The sequence below is a fragment of the Dermacentor variabilis genome, chromosome 11, assembly GCF_050947875.1.
Source record: "Dermacentor variabilis isolate Ectoservices chromosome 11, ASM5094787v1, whole genome shotgun sequence".
Lineage (NCBI taxonomy): Eukaryota > Metazoa > Arthropoda > Arachnida > Ixodida > Ixodidae > Dermacentor > Dermacentor variabilis.
In genome coordinates, this window is record NC_134578.1 from 57097635 (window position 1) to 57118087 (window position 20453).

Sequence of the window (20453 nt, forward strand, 5' to 3'; positions counted from 1 at the left end):
CTATCGCAAGCACCAGAGACCAGCGGAGCTGGAGGAAGGCCAGTAAAGTAGTGGCAAGCCATACACTTAACCTAACTTTTGCTGGGCTTCCCTCAACTCCGTCGGTCTCTAGTGTTCGCAATGGCAGAGCCACGCATAATTTTTTGCTACTGTGAGAAAAAGGACCGCTGAAGCGAGCGAGCGGGTTTTTATCGGGGAGGAATTACGTCACAGCACCTGTGTCCCCGCCGTACCGCTCCTTCTCCCCCACTAGGCTCGCTATGCTGCGCGATGCTATTTTTCGACTCTGCTTTCGCTCTCTCTCAGCTTTCTCTCCCCCAACTCGGCGAAGCTGCGGACGCAATGAGAAACCCAGCGAGGTTATAACAGCTCCACCGTAAAAACCCGCGCGCTTGCTTCGGCGGTCCTCTTTCTCGCTGTGGACAAGTGTCGTGGCGTTTGCTGAGCAATGGCGAAGACTACCGTCAGGACTCCCGAGGAAGAAGCTGCTCGACTGGAGCGCCGTCGAGAAGCTGATCGCCAACGGATGCGGCGACGGAGATCCGATCCTGAAGCGAGAGCCAGGGAAGTTGAAGCAAGGCGTCGCAAGAGGCGAGAAGATTCTGAAGCCCGAGAACGCAGCCGATCCAATTCTGCGAGATACTACGCAGAACATCGCGAAGACATCCTGAGCGCTAGCAAACGGAAGAGGCTGGAAGATCCTGGGTTGCGTGTGCTCAGGAACTTTCGCAAGATTCAACGACTCGGGCGATTTAAACGTGAGCCAAACCGCACATACTTTTGGTGGGCTTCCTCCAGCTCCGCTGGTCTCTGGTGTTTGCGATAGCAGAGCCACGCCGTAATTTTTACACTCTGCTTTCGCTCTCTCTCAGATCTCTCTCCCCCAGCTCGGCGAAGCTGCGGACGTCAAGAGAAACCCAGCGAGGTTCTAACAGCTCCACTGTAAAAATTGTGCAGATCCCGCTCACTGCACAATTACAATCGAAGTTACGAAGCATTCCGCAGCTAGCTGGCTATGGCATCGGCCTTGCAGCGGCGCGTCTCAACCGGCTCTTTGACTCTCTCGATTCCTTCAAGCAGGCGCTCATCGTATATGCCGAGGACCAGAATTACGAGGGCTTGCCTAGCTGCTCGAACTTTGCGAGCACGTTCCTCTTCCTCTGCGCTAAGTATCCCAGTAGTACGGCAGACTCGAGCTGCTCAGTTAAACCTCTGCAAACCGCTACGTCCGAGTTGACGCATTTCTCGACGAAGCTAGCGTTTCCCCAGAGCTTGTTTGTGAGCATCAGGAGCTGGTTGAGGCGCACAGGGTGGGAAACTTGCTTTTGAATCGCAGTTCGTATCGTCTGTTCGTACAGAGCATGTACGGCGGAAAGTGTTGCGCACCAGCGGGCTCGGCGCGCGCAAGAATGCTCTAGAGGCGAGAATCGTATCCTATGTGATCGTTCGTATCATCGGATGACGGAAGCTCGAGTCAACGTTCCTCGAGTGGCGTTGATGCTGATGATGACGATGGTGTTCTGTGACCACGCCGCCTACGCGAACGTGAGTATATAACCAGTGCTCAAGTTGATAGGCACCGCCAGCCCCAGCGACGTAAGAGGCTAGGTAGACAGATCACACACTCAAAACGCTCGAAGTTCGCAAAGAATGCTCTGCATTATTATGCGGATGCTGCTTTCCAATTAGAAATCGGAGTCGAAACTAGTTACTTTGGCAGCCTAACGGTCATGAACATCAGTGATGGTAGCGCCCATGCAAAAGAAGAATGGCAGCGATGTTATCAGCGCATTTATTTTTGCTTCTGTCGATGCTCCTGGACGAAGACGAAGATGACACAAGTAGCGAGGAGTACGACGTTGACGGTAATGCGAGTTGTTTTACAGTCATTCACACTCGGTGCACTAGTTCGTGTATGCGCTAGCCCGGTGTCATCGTTGTTGTCACCACGGTTTGTTTCTCCTTAGCTAACGGTTATGTATGCGTTAAGTGATGCAAACAGACCAAGAAAATGAATAGCGAAAATATTTTGCTGTCTGTAGTGTCGTTGGGAGTGAGTTGTGGGCGCCAGCGAGCACAGCCACTTCAATCACTTCCCGTAGTACGTATTCGTAATCGTAGAGCAATTGGCATTCGGCTTTTGCTCGTTTGGGGAGGCCGTTGTACTCAGCATTGTTTCTGAACAAGATTCTCCATACTTGAACTTCAAGCGTGACGTTGCGCCAGAATTGTTCGCCGGATTTCATTCTGCCAGGTTTCGGTATTCGACGAGCTGCTTGACCACTGCGCGCAAGCAAATCGTCACGTGAGAATGAGTGCAGCCAGAGCTTGGGTAAAGTACGTTTGACGTGGCACGACGATGACGGATGGTCAAACCCCACGGAAGATCTGCGCAACCGGAATGCACTGTATCGTTTCGTTTCCACAAAACTGGCGCATACCGACAATGCGGGATTGGCCAAGAAGCAGGTGGTTTTATGCACCGTACAAAGACAACGTGAACGAAGCGCTTTATCGACGACGTGCCGTGCGTCTAATCAGACTGAGGTTTTCGTCGCACATTTCAAACGTGCAACCGCGTTATCTCGAAACGATTCAGCAGGCGTTTCGCGAGAATGTTGTCACGGCGTTTGTGCTGTGTGCCGCGTGTAGCATCGTTAATTTACCGAACAATATTTGTGGTAGAACGAGTTTACTGGGAGGATCGTCATTGCTTGCGTGGTATTATTCTTTGCAGTAGCTTGTTTCTCATATACGACGGCCTTGGTTTCTAGGGGCAGAGGATGAGCCTGATAAGTAATTCTGAAGAATGCTACGCACTATATCGTAATTCCCCAGTAGGGAACTTCTGCCACCCCCCTCTTTTTTTCTTCTTCTAATTACTTGGGCAGGTGCCCAAGGTCATTTTAAGACGAAAGCTTTAGATCTCTGTACCAAGGTCGCGTTGTGAGGTACACAAAAACGCAGCGCGCCGGGGAAGGGAAATAGCAGCGCCAGAGGAGGATTCTGGGAAAGGGCGACGGAAAGCAGGCGGAGAGTTGAGGGAAATGTCAGTGGCGGCGCTGGGGAGGAGGAGAAAAAGTGTCAATGGCGGCGCCCGTAGAACGTTCTGGAAACGGCGGTAGCGCGCTCGCCTGCCTTGTATATGTCGCCGCGTGGGGTCAGAGCTTCATTACACAGCGCTATGGGTGACGACGCACCTATTCGCGGGCGGGGAAGACCGAAGAAGTACGCCACGGCGGAAGAGGCTAGAGCAGCTCGGAATGCCGCTCGTCGTAACCGCCGTCGGGAGGAGGATGAAGCTGCGGCAGCGGCCCGACGAGAGCAACATGCGGCCCTAATGCGACGCAGGCGTTCTGGGAATGCAGAATTGGCGGAGAGGGAGGCCGCTGCCGCACGTGCAAGGCGAGCGGCAAAGCTCGGCAGCAGATCAACAGAACGTCCAAGTAGGCTTTCGCCTTCACATTCTTAGAAAGTTCTAAGCATCCCCCGTAATTTTCTGATCCCTTCCGTTCGTCCTTACGTTTAGGAGGAGGAGGATGAAACAGCTTTATTACCCTTCCATTTTTTGTCCCCAAGAAGGACCCGTAGCGCCACCTAGGCTCGAATAGATGAATTTATGTGAATACACAAACCAGATGCTTGCATATTTCGCTTGAAGTGTTCGAAAATAAATTTTGCGCTTACCGCTGCACTCTTACTCGGACATTGCAGAAAGAACGCATTTTGGAGTCAACGTCGTTTACTGTAACCGTTCGCACAGTTAATTGCGTGTATTTAAAAAAAAAATTTTATGCTTGCGCCGTCGTGGCAGCCGCATTCTCCTAAAAAAAGGCAACTTTGCACTTTTTACAGCAGAGCTGTTATGCGATCGGTTCTGGCGGTTTGTGTGCGTAGGCAAAAAAGATGGCAGCCACCCCAGAGCTAAAACAGCTAAAGCATGCAGCGAAAACGTATCGCCGTGTAGGCTGCAGCTGCGTTTAATGGCGAGAAGTGTCAAAACTGTTGATGCATGGTAGTGTTTGCGTTGCCGGAGCTCCGCACCTGCGCCTAACGCCCTGTGTGTCAAAACGGGGTGATGGATGGCAGCTGGCGCGCACCGCCGTCAGCACATAGAGGAAGGAAAAATATAGGAGGGAGCATTACGTCACGCAGCCAGCCTTGGCAAGCGAACGCTCCGTGAAGCCAGTGGTGGCCCAACACGTGACCTCTTGGGTCGATATCGCGGGGTAAGAATCGATATTCTCTGAGACGTCTGGTTCTCAGTAGCTACGCCAGTAGTTTTTATTCGGCGCGAGCTTGTTCGACAGCCCTACCGTGGCACTCCCTGCAGAGCGGGAACTCTAAAACCAACCGTGCACTTTGACATGAGATCACGTGTTGGGCCGACAGGGTTGGCTTCAGTCGCGTTGCGCTGTGCTCCCTCGTATGTTTTTCCTTCCTCCATGGTCGGCACAAAAGAGAGTGGCAGTAGGTTTTGCGCAGCCATGTAGTATTGTATCAAATAGTGTTGTGATAAAAAAAATCGTAAAAACAAAACCGGAATAGACACTGTTTAGTATGCATTGCGATTGGACGTCACGGGCTCTACATGCCACTTACCTCAGTTCCCTACCACCTGTGCAATGGGTAGGCCGCGCGCGGTGAGAACTCCAGAAGAACAGCGCGCCTATGAAGAACGTCGTCGTGAACAGAAGCGGGAATGTGCGCGGCGATGGCGGGCGGCGCGCAATACGGACGAAGATCGTGCGGCAAACGCCAAGCGTATGCGGATCGCCCGTTGGCGCCGAAGTGCCCAAATCGTTCAGTTCAACGAAATTCGTTGTGGTATGTGTCTTTTGTTTTCAATCAACATATTTATTATCAGCATATTTATCACCGTATATACAGCTCCGCGGGTGGAATGACAATTTTTTTTCTTATAAACCAGGCACTTGACTGTGCTGTCACTCTAAAACTTCCATGTAGAAAGGAAAACTTAAAAAGAGTTCTTGTGTAGGCTCCCGTTAGCTCCCTAAAGGGAGCCTATGCAGTAACTCTAAAACGTCTGTACGCTTACCGCCACCTATCTGTGGGCGTACGAACCTCCGGCGCAATATTTTCTCAGAAAGCCGCCAGGCGGCGACGCACATCTACCTAACGCTCAAACGGCGTTGTCTTGCCATATGGTCTTGCTCCGTGGCCCGCAGCATTTTTTTCCCGACAGTTCATTGCCTGGAGTACTTAGATTACGAAAATTCCGTGTGCATGGCTCGCCCTAAGAAACTGTTCAGTGACGAGGAACGGAGACGTCGGAACACGGAGAGAAAGCGTATACGAAACGCAGCCCTTACGGAGGCGCAGCTAGAACGCAGGCGAGAGCTTGCGCGGGCAAGGTATGCGCGGAAAACGCAAACAGCGAGAGAATTGTATCTGCAACAGCAGAGAGCAACAGTTTCCGAAGAGGACTCGCTAGAACGCAGGCGAGCGCGTCGGCGGGCAAATTATGCGAGAAAAAAAGCGCTACAGCAGCAAAGACCCCTTACGAAGGAGGAATTGGAATGCAAGCGATCGCGCGATCGGCTATATTATGCGAGGAAGAAAACGCTACAACTACTGAGACCCCTTACGAAAGAGGAGTTGGAGCGCAAGCGGGCGCGTGATCGGTTATATTATGCGATGAAGAAAGAGCTACAACTACTGAGACCCCTTACGAGGAAGGAGTTGGAACGCAAACGAGCGCGTGCGCGGGTGTATTATGCGACGAAGAAAGCGCTACAACAGCCGAGACCCCTCGCGAAGGATTTGGAACGCGAAGGAGCGCGTCGTCGGCCAATTTATGCGTTAAAGAAAGCGGTACGGCAACAGAGAGCGCTTACGGTGCAGGAGCTACAACCCAAGCTGGAGCGTGCGTTTGTCTTTCATTTCCCAAACACAAGATTGGTGGTAAAAACAAGTTTACTGGGAAGATCGTCATAGTGTGCGAGGTAATCTTTGGAATGCCTTATCTCTTAAAGTACGGCAGTCTTGGTTTCAAGGGCAGAGTGTAACTAATGATTCCAAAGAAATGCTACACACAATATGACACTTTCCCACTGAGTAATCCGACACTTTCCCGTCTGTGCTCATGTTTTAAGGCAAAAGCCTTTAATGGCTCATTGTCAAGGCCATCTGCCGTTAGCAGAAACTGTCACAGCTTTCCCGCCTCCTGATTGGTCTCCTCTGTGTCGTGACGTCACCGTCGCTAGGCGCAGGTGTGCGCCTCCCGATTGGCTCGCGTGCGTGACGTCACTCGTCAAGTGCGGGTGTCGGGGTGGTTCGGCGCCGCGCGGGATGACTCATCACATCGGCACGCGTGGCGGCCATATGTTCGACGGTGCGCCCTGACGTCACTGTCGTCAGGCGCTTGAGGTGGCCTCCTGATTGGGTGCTGTGTGGCCTGACGTCACTCGCGAGTGGTGACCGTCTGCTTGGGTGTGGTGTGGCGGTGGCGGCAGTTTACTTTGCGGTATTGTGTGGGAAGGATGCCTCGTCTCGCGAAACCAGCGTCTCCCAACATGTGGCAGCTGCTGAACGCAAGTGGTGCCCAAGAAAGGCGAGCGTATACGTCGCATGCATCAGGGCGGCGAGTCGCATCAGACACCACAGAGTCCAGGGACGCAACGGGCAAACGCAAGAGAGGCAATGCGGTTGAAGCGACTCGCTGCTTCTCCGGGTACCAAGGCAAATGAAGCTCGGAAGCTCCGTGACCGCCATCTTGCTGCGGCAAGCCGAGCAAGTGCAAAACAGTGTACGAGTTGTGTGCTTCCGTGGTGTTTCTGACGCAACAAATCGCCATTGGCAATGGTGTTAGGCTTCCACTGTTTCACACTTTAGTCTCGACAAAGTGTCTTCTTTATATTTTTTTCATCTTCTCTGGCATACCAGGATTCCTCCTATAGTGAGAGTACTCGTGCTATTACACGAGTCTAATTTATTACTGTAGCTTAGCATTGCTTCCTTTTTATAGTGCCCCTAAATTATGCTATTTCTCTAAAGAAGCAAATGTAGAAATGAGGCAAGGAGCAAGCTGCAGAAGGAAACTTTCATTCCCCCCTCTCTTCTCATTGTCAGTCATTGCAAATTGCCATTGCCAAACAGTTAAGTGGATATATGATATATCAGATACAGTAAATAAGCTATTGAACTAGAGACATGGTGTGTGTTTAGCTTGACAACATGTATGACGTTATGCATGCCATAGCTGTGTGTAAAAAAGACAAGCGTACATGCAGAAGAAAGACATTCCAGTTATTCTCACATACACCTTTGTTTGTACAGAAACCTGTGGTGCGTGTAAATTAGGTGCAGCTTTTGCAGCAGATTGCCAATCATGCTTTCACGCAGTGCAGGTGCCAATCGCGCTTTGTTGGAGGGATTTGGCGTACTGTGATGTGCACCCACCAGTATGCTGAAACGTCTCAGCTGCACACTTTAAAAAAATTAGTTAATTTCTTATGTACATTATTTGAGCCGCGCCACAAAGGTATTCTTTCCAGCAAAGCAATGTCCACAATGAGGTCACCTACGGAATCACCTGCATAGCCAAATCTGTGAATGTTGTTGACACCCTGTAGCACATCTGATGAACATAGGCACAGGCACAGTAGCACCTGTGGCGTCATTCATGTCGTCCAAGTTCTAAGCCAGCAGTGTCGGCATGAGGCAATGCCTCCTGATAATGCATATAGAAATACATTTGCTAAATTATTATTCCATCCTTCTTAGCCAGAATGATCTTCAACACAGATTCTAGAATCGTGATCATCCAGGCGATGCTAGCCTTCGTGGCTCCGTGCCGTTTCTCTGATAACCTTCGTCATGTTTGTGAGTGTCAATGTTGTGAAGCTCTGTGACATTGTCCGTTGCAGTTGCCCCCTACTTGATTGACCAACATGTTACTCTAGTTACAAGACAACAAACACGGAGGAAGGAAAAAGAGGCTAGGACGGTGCATTACTTAACAAATTTGAAGCCAAGAAAAGTTATCCAACATGTGAAGATGTCGCAGTGATATTTAATGTCTTTTATCGCTGCTTTCAGCACACGCTCTTCTGAAAAACTAACGGGTGTGATGGCAAGGTGGGGCTGCCGTACTTGTAAGTTGCAAGGAACACATACTGATAAGTGTGTACATTGCTATAAACAATAGAAGTTGGGCAAGTATATTGAGGGAAAATGGGCACAAAGTGGTTGGCAAAGCTAGCGAAGCACTCTGCGCATTGACTTCAGCGCTTCGCTGTGCTCTCTCATGGTTGAGTGTGCTCTACTCACGGGCGCATAATCAAGTGTCTTTCCTTTCATTAAATCACTATCGTCATCATTGATGTCACAGCGGCGGTTAGGAGGCGGGTGATGGAGGAGCGTGCATACTTTTTCGGCTCGCGCGGCCGGCCGGCCACGCAAGTACATCACTGCAGAAGAGGCGTGTGCCGCCGCGTCAGCATGATGTCGATGACGGGGCGATCCCGAACTGTGGAAGAGAGACGCGGAACAACGACGGGTACAACGAGCAGAAGAGGCCGAGACACGAAAGCGAGAAAACGGGGCTCGGAAATGTGCAGCAGGCCTTTGCCTTCTTGTGTTACAAGAGTGTGACACCTGCCCAACATTTAACTGCAAAGCTGTTCTTGCTCGGCGTAAAATGGACCGCATATCACAGAACTCCACCGGCGCCCACTGACGGAGACACTGCACGCAGCTGGCGCTAAGCTACGCCCACCGACGGAGAGACACGGACACACTGCGTGCAGCCGGTTTTGCGGCTGCGCCGAAATCTGCGCATGCGCCGGGGTAACGGTTAAGAATGTGCATGCGCTTAACCTTGAAAAAGGATTTGAAAGCGTGTGCTCGGCGGTGCTCCGGCGCTCGGTCAGTTCTTTATTCTATGAGTTAATGCCATGGGCCGGCCTAGGAAAGTCCATACTGCCGAAAAAGAGGCTGCGCGTCGCGAAGCTAGACTTGCGATGCGGGAGAAACAGCGGCAACGACAAGCCGATCCGACCTACTTTTCCAGAGAGGCCGAAGCCAAGAGGTGGCGACTGCGCGAAGACCCAGAATACGCCAGCCAAGAGAGAGCCAGGATCGCTGGGAAGCATAGATGATTATGCCAAGACCCTGCAGTACGGGAGGCCGAGTACGAGTGACGCCGAGCTCGCGCTTCAACCGTGGGTGCCAGCGCTCGGTTTCAGCGTGAGTTCCTCTTGTTGGAGTTTGGACATTCCTGCCGAGTGCGCGATCAACTGTGGTTTGACTTGAACCTATAGACGCTCAACACGGTTCGGTCTGTCGAAAAACGTGCACAAGGCACGTGTGTACTGCAAGACGTCTTCCCGGAGGCCAGCGACCACGACGAGGTGCGGCTGTGTAGGACTTGTCGAGAAACGGTCTCACACGGGAAGGTGCCGCAGTTCAGCATTTCAATCTAGCATCAGCCAAGTTACAACCTTAGCAGCAGCAGCCTAGTTACAACCTAACAGTAGCCGGAATAGCCCCACATCGACCAGCTTCACTATTTCAAACTTCGCGCGACCGAGTGCGAGCTTGCCATTTTTTTTTCCCTTGTGTGTTGTGTAGTGAAAAAAAAAAAATTTATGCAGTGTCTGCAGAACATGAATAGACTCTTGCATGAAAAATATCACCACAAACGTAATACACATATAGAAAGGACAGTCCTGTCTATGTTTCTTTTGTGGTCGCCTACTTCGCACAAGAATCGACTTGTTTACTGGCATGTGTGAACTAGTCCAGCAACATGTTATTTTGAAGTGTCTGAAAGTTTGGTGCATTTATTGGTGCAGGCTCGAGTGACAGTGATGTCGGGCCTTACTCTCCCATGCGTGAGGTGGATGAAATGGGCTCTGCAGCCGAGGGGTCGGATGGCTCTTCACTTGTCGGCCCTTCCAGTAAGTGCCTGCTTGACCCAACACATAAGGAGCACCATAGAGGAGTATGACATGCGTCCTCTGGGCTTGTTAACCACATTGCCAACTAGTCAACAAGCCAACTAGGCTCACCCATGGCTATTAGGCATTGCTTTAACACCTATGGCTGGGTACGACATTTACAAATGCTTATTCTTTAAGGCATTGAATGGCCAGTGCACCAACACGCCACACTTGTGCCTCTGAAGAAACTGTTGGACACCCTTCGTGCACTTGTGTGGCATATACAGTCAACAGCCTTTCTGGCGCTGCGCCAGTCTTTCTGTGTTTGCAAAATGTCAACATAGCTTTCGGCTGTCTAATTTGACACACCTGATGTCAAGTTACACAAAAGCTATTGGAGGTGATAGTATCACCAAAAGTAGTTGCTCAATAATATCTCCCCTGAATAAAAATTGTTTGCTCTGCAAGCTATGCTACCATGGCTGATGACCATTCTGGAATGCTTTTGTCGTGGAGATCTGCTGCACATTTCTTGTCGTGATGCACCTTTAATCAAGCCTTTCATTCTTTTATTTTAGGTTGGCTTTAGGCCTGTTCTTTGCCATCACTACTACGTGGCAATACCTTCGTGGTTCAGGCGTTCTCTCCCCTTGATTTTTATTTATTTTAAACATAAGGGACATATCAAAACTGCCAGCAGCGACAACACTTGTGTGGGAGTGAAATGCAAAAATGCTGGTGTGTCTATATTTAGGTGCACATTAAGGAATGCTAGGTGGTCATAATTAATGCAGAAGGCTGCACTGTGGTGTCAAATTGGCCATCCTACCAAACTTGGTCATTATTTGGCATGTGTTCAAGGCTTCGAAGGTGCAGCAATGTCATGTGGTGGCGAAGACCGAGATTATATGATGCTTGCCGGTGAGAAAATTATATGCGTGCTCAGTGTTTTGGTTTCCCCTGCCGCTTGTGGTTCTCGCATCTGTGATATGATAACTTCGCTTGACACAGCATGCACGTCTGCACGGGCAGGAAACAGGAATGTCCTTGCTATCAAGGCTCTCTGTGGTGTCCTTAAAAAATATGACTGATCTTTTCCTTTCAAGTCATACTAGGACAATCATACATAAAATAATGATATTACCTTCCCTAGGGTTCTTCAGAAGTCTATTGCTGAGAGGCTTTGTGGCTCTCTCGTTGTCATGGTGGGTTAAGGCTCTCTCCATGTCAGTTTCTTCCTAGGTCAAGGAAGTGGACTTGTCACTTGATGCGCTAGCTATCTCTTGGATACATGTATGTTTGTTTGCACACCTTTCATTGCCATGAATGCAGAGCAGTTCATTTATCCTCCAGCACACGTGCTGATTAGTCGTAATTCCATTGTAGTAAGGATTCGCTTCACTCCTCTCTAACTGTGCTGCGCGCTCTTGTTGTTATTTTAATCACAGATTTACTTTCTATAACTGGCTATTTATTCTTGCATATTTGCAACTTTCTTCGGAATCCTTTTTATAACACAATTACAATGTGGGAGAGTGTTCCACTTCTCCCTCCATTTGGTGTCCTTGTCTAAAACAGATACTACTGGGTCTCGCCAAAGCACAGTAGGATCCGCTTAAAAGGAATTCAGAGAGACAGAAGAAAGTGTTTCGTTTATCCGAAGTTTCATTTTAGGGTATAACACAGAAATCAAGAATGATCGTTGCAAAGCATCATGCATTTAAATTTTACTGTGGCAAACGAACTGATGTCAGTGTGCTCTGCTTTGAATATCATTGCTTGCACGTAAGCCATTAATCCCCTTTTAGGTGCAGCCTCTACTGCCTCCTCTTTCAAAATAGGGCAACCGGTACCAAAACTGGCACTGCACGAATGCTTGAACCACAGGAACAGGATGTGTCCCATTTGATCTTGTTCAGATGTATGCATGCGCTTCCACTCCTTCACAAAAGCTGCTGCTCCGGATCGTGTCTGTCTTCTCTTCTTATTTGTTACTTGTGTGGGACAATGAGAACTTCAGATTACACAACATCGCCGCACTTCACGTCTTTCATGACATCCAATTTGTAGCCAACGTGAGTGCATTAGCCTCTTGAGCTTTTTGACTGTGCCATCATAAGGCCTGCAACACGAAAATTAAGCGATGTGAACGCCGCCTAGCAGCCATTTACGACACAGCTCCACAAGTGCTGAATGTATTATATTTTCTTGACTGTTTAGTGTCACCATTTTACATGGCTGTCGGACCAATGGTTCATGACATGTGCATTAGTTTCGGTTCCAGTTCCGTTTAACCGGAGTTCCCAAAAAATGCTCCACTGAAGCGAAGTCTGTTAACATTCTGGCTATGGGTAGCAAACAAAGTTGGTAGTAACCTCATTGCATTTATCTGGCATTTTCATTCAGGCCAATTTTGTTTATGCGGAGTCTACTGTAGTTACAACAAAGCTCTTAGCAAGTGTGCAAATCCTTAATCAGTTGCCTTCAGGTTGTCCCTTAGCAGATGACAGCCAGCCAAAGTCTTTCATCAGGCCCAGCTAGGGTTTTATGCCACTTCTGGCAAGCTCTGTTAGCGGCGCGTTTAAAGTGAAGCGTTCTTTGCTGCTTCCCCACACTTTGCAAATGCCGCCTGCAGCAGATGTGTTGCTGATTACACAACTTGCGCGAATGGTTGTGTGCCTCTGGGTGTGCGACCGAATAGACAACTTGGAACGCCAGGTACACGCAACTGGGCATGAGGCAGTGCCAATGTTCTTGGCCTGTACCCCAGAATGAACATGTGAAACTGGATCGCTGCTTGAATAGACAAGCAGAACAAGAGGTGAAAAGTTATGAAGTCCACAACAGAAAATTGAAGTCAGCTACAGAGAAGGGAAGGAGTCAGTGTTAAGAGAAGCCGAGTGGGAAAGAAGGAAGTTGAGTGAACAAATTGGACTAGTCCATGCATTGAGCGAGCAGTGTTAAGCTACATAGAAGTGAAGAAGTGATGTGAAGCCATTTCGGTAACCATTGAAAGAAAGCTTGATTTATAGCCAATCCTCACATATGCATGGTATCTGATTTGTTTTTTCTTTCAATGTAGAAAAGGTAAAACTTAGCACGTCATTTCTTATGCAACCATTCGCATCTTGTATGTACAGTTTTGCTGTCCACCTTTTCTTTAGCTGCGCTATTGCCACAAATTTTGCCACAGTTGGCTTTCAAGCTCATGCTGTGGCATTGGTAATGCTAAGTGCCTCAGCTATGTTAAGGATGTAAAAGATAGTGTTTTTTCGCTGATGCACTTATCAATAAACCCTTCTATCTTTCCAGAAGCAACAGTTACGGAAAGACCGCAGTCCAAGGGATGTCAGGTATGATGGCTGTCTCATGCATGAAATTCTTGCAAGTTCACTTGTCAGTACATTGGCTCCGGCTTTTACCTTGTTCTCTATTCGCTCATCGTCTTGAATTTCCATCTCCCGCCTTCCCTGTGTTTTCCCTACTTCAATCTCCGTATCGCAGTTGGCAAAAGCCTACTCATCCCTAACAACTTAGTTAAGTCGTCGTTACATGTTGTGATACCCGACAGATGTATACTAGCTAAACAGAAAGTGTGTGTTTGTTTCAACAGGGAGTACCGTATGTACTCGTGTACTGGCAGCAGGTTCTTTTCCGAGATTTGGGGTGAAAATTGGGGGTGCCGCCATTACAGGAAGAAAAGAAAAACATTTTCTTTTCCATAATTACGTTCATTGGTACTTGCCTTTATTGAACTACAGTACTCGCTTGTACTGGCTCTGGCTATTCTTGGCTATTCCCGTAATGCGTCACGTGCCGGCTGGAATAAATGGTGATGCCCCTCACACCAGCAACGGCAGCGTCTCTGAAGCTGTGCTTTTGCTAATTGGAGGCGCTAAAGACTTGGGATGGCTTCCTTGTTTTGCCATTAAAAAAAAAAAGCTTGGGAATTCTTGCACCACACAACAGGTAGCACTGCCAACCTTCTCAAAAATCAAGGGTGCGGTTTATGCACAGGTAATTTTTAAACATATTTTGGGGGGGATTCTTTTTTGCAAAGTTCTGGGTACGGCTTTTACACAGGTACAGCCATTACGCGAGTATATACGGTACTTTGTACCAGGAAAAGTGATGGAGGATATGTGTATAAGGTGTATTTGCAATAACTGAGTGGCACACTTTTGGCACATGGGTCAGCTTGTGCATGTTTTCTGTAGATGTGGTCTCCAAAATAAAGGGGCCTTAAAACGCTTTTCTAACCATTACTAGCCTTACTATTAAAGGACGTCGCCTCTCAAATCTGCCGCCACAAATATTTTTCAAATCCTTCAGTTGCAAGTGGAGTTAGAGGTGGTCATCGAACCTATGTGCGAGTTTCTCTCTCCTTTCGTCTGTGCTATAGCATGCCGGAAGCACGGTATCTGCGCTGCACAGCATGCCGGTGCGATACCACAGGCCGTGCTCAGCAGACGCAGCTACGCACAACTGGTGCATGTAGATCGAAAGTGCAAGGATGAACTTTTGGTCTTTTTGAGATTGCAGACGTGTATCTTTCACTCACTTAATTCAATATTCGAAACTTTAATATTACTGAGAGCATTCTGGCGATTACGAAATCGGCCAATAAACTGCGTGTGGGCTTGGCTGTCTGTGATGTAGCTACGTGACAACATTGCAAAGGAGAGAGCAAGTCATGTGTCGCTCTTTTTGACATGAGATTGTAAATTACCTGCTGCATGCAGTGCAGTAACATTTAGCTTGCAGGTCGTAGGAGCTTTGTCTGCAGATAGGCGGTGTTTTCTGGTTATGTTCGGAAGTTGTTTCAAGGCCCCTTTAAGTGACAGTAGTATAATATAGATAAAAAGCAAGAATTACAAATATTACGCATTGAATGGTTGCTGGCAAAATATGTTAGGGACATTTTAGTAGTCCTGATATTGTGCTTAGTTTACTACAAACATATTCAATATGTTGGGTCGAAGTTGCAAAATAAATTACGCCAACAGTCTTAATTTGCATTTACAAAACTTATTGCTTCGTTAGCAAGTTATGTATGGCTTTTGTGTTGAAAAGAACATAGTACTTTTAGTACGAAAAAAGAAGATAGTTTGAGCTTGCTTGGAAAATCAATTCCGAGGCTATTTGGAGACCAATAAATTTTTTTTTCTTTCAGGCCAATCTTTTATCTACAGGAAAATCACAGAAAACGGCGTCCAAGGGATGTCAGGTATGATGGCTATCTCATGAATGGAATTTTTGCTCGAATCTCCTTATGGCAGTTGAGAACAATGTACTCATCCCTAACAACTTGGTGAAGTTGTTGCGTGTTGTGTTAGCTTACTGATATATGCAGGCTAAACAGAATCTGTATATGATTTATGGTGTATGGTATATGGTGTATATGGTATATGGTGTATACGGGGAGTACTTTATACTTCGAAAAGTAAGGGAGCGTATGCGCACCGTACTGTGTACTATTTGCATAGTACGAAGGGCATGCTTTTGGCACAAAGTCGGCTTGTGTGTGCTTTCTTTCGTTGCGGTTCCCCATGTTAAATACCAGTTGTAAAAAAACAAGAATTTTATCTTGCACATCGAATGGTTGTTGGCAAATTTTGTTGGTGACGATGTAGTAGTCCTATCCTAATATTCTATCTAGTTTCCTACGAACATATTCAATATGTCTGCTCCAAATTTAGCTGTCAGAAGAAAAGTCGCTTACAAAATTGATATCTTTATAACCATAGCATACCTTTGGTGTTTAACAGACCGCAGTACTTTAGTAAGAGAAAAGATAGCTTGACATTTCTTTGAATTAATTTTGACATTCTTATTTGCAGGCCAATTTTTTATCTACAGAGAAACCACAGAAAACGGTGCCCAAGGGATGTCAGGTACGGTTCCTCTCCACTCATGAAATGTTTGCTTGAATCTCCCTGTACAGCGGTTAACAAGAGCGCAATCACTCAAATGGGCGTTTGTGCTTTATTACGAAATTAATGAAAATGAGTTCTGGAAAAATGCTTTCTCACTCTTTAAATTTCGCCACCCCTGGGACAAGTTCGTGGATTGCTTCCGTGCCAAGTTCCTTCCACTGGAGTGTGAGCTATTGAATACATGTGCTGCACCAAATCAGGAAGGCCCTTCAGAGACCCGAGCCATTTCTGCTTAACTGCAAATGTCTGAGTTTGCACTAGAATAGGTGGAATATAGTTACGTCTAGATGGCACTCGATGTACTGCTGAGATATCTGGCGATTTAAGATGTGTTATGTTTAGCTTGCCAGCTAGGTCACATGAGGAGGAGGGCAAGTTTTCACCAGATTTGACTGGAAGACCGTGAATGTCGAAGTTACATCTTCTGCTATATTGTTCGAGATCCTTTATCTCCCAAGTCATCCTGTCAATCAGTTGTGTCTGGGAAACAACTGTTGAGGAGAGCGATTCAACCTTTGAACATACGCCACTAAGCTCAGCCTGAGTGGTGGTCACCGTAGAAAGAACTAATACTACAATGAAAGAAAGTCAGTAGAGGACTGTAGGTCCTTGACAACTGAAGCAACATTTTCACTAGTTTCCTTTACCTACAATAGTTCCTTAATTTTCGCCATCAGTGCTGAAAGAGTTGTCATCAGAAAATCCTGCTTCATATTCACAGCAGGCAGTTGCTGCGAGAACTAATCATTGACTGGGTCGGATGGTGCATCAGGTTGCTTAAACGAATCAACCTTGCATGAAGGATGCTTCCACGTTTTGCGTATTACTGTACTCATCTTCGTAAAGGCACTATCCGTAACTGATGAGCAGTTTTTCCCCAGCTGAAGTCTGCCCCCATAGGTACAATTCATAAATCTGCCATCTAGTGGCACGGGCTTTGAGCAAGCAGTACATAAAGAAGACACGGTGCAGTCAGCGGCAAAACCTGAATAGTGAGAGATTACAGAAGGCCTAACCTACATTCACCTGCCAAATGCAAAGCAACGGTTTAGTCTAGGACAAGGGTTTGCCGCTGACTGCAACAATTCACAAAGTTGATGGCCTTTAAATAATCCCTGATCTGCACCAGGGGGACATCTTTGGTGGCTACAGAGCCAATGAAGTCAGAGATGGCATTCTATGATGAAGCTGCAGCTGTCCCGTGGTCCGAATACGTAAATGAGTCGCCAGAACAGTTGCAAAGGTGATAGCTGTTCGAGGTACGAGCGGCTTTTCCTGCTGACACTGTCGCACGGCCTGCAGGACCTGCCAAATGCGAAACAAAAGTTTTAGTCCAGGACAAAAGTTTGGCATTGACTGCCAAAGAGGGCAAAAAAAAAAATTATGCTGATTGAAATGCACATCTTGGTATATATGTGAAGATTTTCGTGAAGAGGGGAATAAAATGTCATAAATTCGCCCATTGCGTTCCTGCATCTTTGACGTAAAGAAAACTGCCGCGTGTACCTGTGCTGTTGCACGCCACATGCTATGCAATGTGACACACGCAGCGATCATCTGTTAAGAGCTAGTTGGCATTGGAAAGATAGAACTATACGTGCGATTGTAGCCTAATAATTAGAGCATCAGCCTACTGTGCTGAGGGACCGAGGTTTGCTTTCACCATTGTGCATGTAATTCAATTTCCTTTTTTTTTTATTTAAGTATAAGCTATGTGACTAGACAGCAGCAGCAGCCACAGTCAGGAAATTTCGGGAGTGTTCGTTAAGCAAGCTTTGCTTTAAGAACTGGGCTCTCGGCACACATTCCAACTGGAAATTTCTATTTGAAGTCACTGTCTCAAAGCCCCTTCCAACGACAGTGACCGAGGCTTTGGTGAGGTTTGTGTGACGTTGGGAAGTTAGGAGCCACTGTTATGTAGTCTGCTCTGACACAGCCAAAACCACGTCGGATATCTAGCGCCGCACCTTCTGGCACCCAAAGGTACAGTAAAGGTGTCGCCGTTAAATTGTTTGTATTCTTTCACTCGTGAAATAAGAGCAGCACCATTTGGAGAACGCCTGCAGTAACTATACCTCACGCTGACCAACGACACGTGCGAAAAAATAGATGATGCATGGCGACCAAGACGTATTTCTGGCTCCTGAAATCGTTTCTGGTTCTTGCAGTGCACCAAAGCATGGCCTTCGAGATCGGCTTCTGTTACTCCCGTGAAGCCCGTTGCTGGGGGTGTGATTTCATTCTGTCACCAGTTTGTGTTGCCAGACTGGCGTGTGCAGTTCACCTGCAATGTAAAAAAAAAAAACCCTACCATATCAAATGCACTCTAATATTGCAAACTTGCTGGGGCACGTGTTTGGTTTAACATGCAATGCATTATTCAAGCTTGCAAATCAGTGTCATGTCCCCTTTAAGATGATTAAATTTTTGTTTTTGCCTGTACCCAGACGACCGGAATCACCAGGAGCCAAACACAGAAAACTCATGCAGACGAAATTGAGCAGGAGTCCCGTGCAGCGTTCCTGCAGCCAGAAAAGCACTCTGGGAGCAGGAAACGTGAGTGTGGGTTGTTTAAGACTGTTGAATAACAGCGCGTAAGAAACAACGCACAAACATAGCCGGAACATACGCATCATTATTTGATGATCGTGAATAACCAACTAGCCCGAATTTCATCTCCAGTGTCATTTAATGGATTGTTTGGTGTACACATCTTTGGTATTCGAGCCACCAAAAGAATGGACTGCAGGTCTAGATGCTCAGCAACTGAAGACCATTTGTAGAGATGGCCTTAAGAGAAGATACAGCAGGCACAGCTTTTCTGCGATGTCGGTGGTCTTTCTTCCATTCTTTTTTTGGCAACACGCCAAGATTTAAAAGAGTACTGACACAGATGTTCCGAGACGTGGAAACCCTACCACACGCTTATAACATGTGAAAGGATGACGCCCTTGATGTATGAAGTCTCTGCTGTGCCTAGCTTGCTGCTGTGTGTATCCCCCAAAAGGGGTGTGCCCCGGACAAACGTAAACAAAACTTCGTGCTGTTTCCTTCCCCCCCCCTCCCCCCCGCCACGTTCACCCCTCCTCTTGCTTTGTCACGTCCGTGGGTATTTTTCTAATATGTAAATTCACAGCTTGGTAGATGTGCTAACATGTTCTTTCACATCTCTCCTCACCCGCATGCAGGGCCCATGCCGCAAGACGCGAGCGCATCCAGAAGGGCTTCTGGGCTGACGACGTCGAGCAGCGCATGTGCGCACGCACCAAAGAGAAGCCGTTTGAGTGCGACCGATGCTTCAACGTCTCGTTGAACCTGAACTGTCACAAGAAGCTGCACTCGGAGGACATCGAGATGCATGTCTGCGTCAACTGTGGCAAGAGATTTGCCCAGAAGGTGCACCTTCAATTGCGCATGCGGAGGCAAACGGGCGAGCAGCCCTGTCATTGCAGCCAGCGCCACCAGTGCATCACCAAACTTGGCAGCGTCAAGAACCGCGAGTCCATGGCGCTCATGGACGAGTACCCGCACTGCTGCCCACACTTCATCAAGGGCCTGTCCAACAACTTCAAGCTGAAGAAGCACGTCCACATGTGCTACTTTCTCAAACTCATGAACAAGGAGGAACGGACGATGCAGGCGACGCAGTGAGGACAAAGTGTAGCGAGCGGTGTCTGGCATCGCGAGTGCAGAAGTACAAAGCGAAAGGACTGACAGGCTAAAGCCAGCTGTCCAGTATTTGCAAGCTTATGCACACTTGGGTGCATTAGCTCGCACTTTGGCAAGGATTTGACCAGCAGCTTCGGGCTGAAAGTCTTGAATTCTGAACACCACCAGCCTTGCGACAGTGATGTGTGTAGAAGCAAACAAGATTTGAGGGTTCATGCTTGTACCACTGCCTGAGCTGGCAAAATGGTATTGGAGTGGGACTGAATTGAAGAACTGGCATGCCTGCATCATCTACGGGTCTGGCAAAGGTGCTCTGCTGGAACCAAGGAAATTGCAAGCGTGATGGATTACAAGGAGACCCTCATGAATAATACAGACAGTGGTGACAGAGCCGGTGCTTTTGCAGAACATCCAGCATAGCTTAGAATTCTGAAGAAGTGAAAGCTAATGACAACGCTTCTTAAAGGCAGCAACTTAAAAAGACTTAAACTGAAGAAGTACCTGCAGATGTGGCTTTAATTACATAATTGTTCTAAGGCAGTAGCCTAAATGAATTAGGCATGATGGAGGGCATATAAAAGTGGGAGGGGGTTTTTGAAAATATTTAGGAAATGTACCATGGCACCATGTTTGAGTTGCACAGTGTGTCCAGCCTAGACACCAGCAATTCCAGAAGTGCATGTATGTGATCTGAATGTTCAAATGAAGTTGGTAAAGAAGCACTTGCATTAGAAGAAACACGGTGTGGAAATAAACTTCACGACAGTGCGTTGTAAGAACAATAATAAGAAGATTCTGGCAGTAACTGTCGAGGTTGTTCTAAAGGGGGGGGGGGGGAGAAGTGAAATTGCGGAGTAATCCTTGAGCAAGGAGAGCCTGAATTGAATTTTTACAGGTTATAAAATTAAGTGCAGTGATGAAAGAAATGAAGCCAGAAGCAGAC

General features: G+C 47.6%; 1 protein-coding gene across 6 annotated transcripts; it reads left to right on the plus strand.

Moving 5' to 3' along the window:
- The first annotated feature begins 372 nt into the window (after positions 1 to 372).
- On the plus strand, positions 373 to 20122 carry LOC142564617 (uncharacterized). Of its 6 annotated transcripts, none has more exons than XM_075675680.1 (7): positions 373 to 758; positions 9819 to 9923; positions 13218 to 13258; positions 15079 to 15132; positions 15746 to 15799; positions 18289 to 18397; positions 19030 to 20122. In XM_075675680.1, exons 1-7 carry the CDS (start codon positions 449 to 451, stop codon positions 19152 to 19154), a joined length of 798 nt encoding a protein of 265 aa, XP_075531795.1. In that variant the 5' UTR covers positions 373 to 448; the 3' UTR covers positions 19155 to 20122. The 6 variants fall into 6 exon arrangements, with proteins under 6 accessions (XP_075531795.1, XP_075531798.1, XP_075531796.1 ...); XM_075675683.1 differs by lacking the exon at positions 373 to 758 and adding an exon at positions 1621 to 1865; XM_075675681.1 differs by lacking the exon at positions 373 to 758 and adding an exon at positions 2987 to 3446.
- The last annotated feature ends 331 nt before the right edge of the window (positions 20123 to 20453 follow it).

What these genes read in the sequence shown, in the direction of transcription:
- LOC142564617 (XM_075675678.1), top strand. Translation starts at nt 5,248, where the DNA reads ATGGCTCGCCCTAAGAAACTGTTCAGTGACGAGGAACGGAGACGTCGG. An exon ending in CGGCGTCCAAGGGATGTCAG is followed by an intron (nt 15,133 to 15,745) that starts GTATGATGGCTA and finishes TCTTATTTGCAG; the next exon opens with GCCAATTTTTTATCTACAGA. An exon ending in GCACTCTGGGAGCAGGAAAC is followed by an intron (nt 18,398 to 19,029) that starts GTGAGTGTGGGT and finishes ACCCGCATGCAG; the next exon opens with GGCCCATGCCGCAAGACGCG.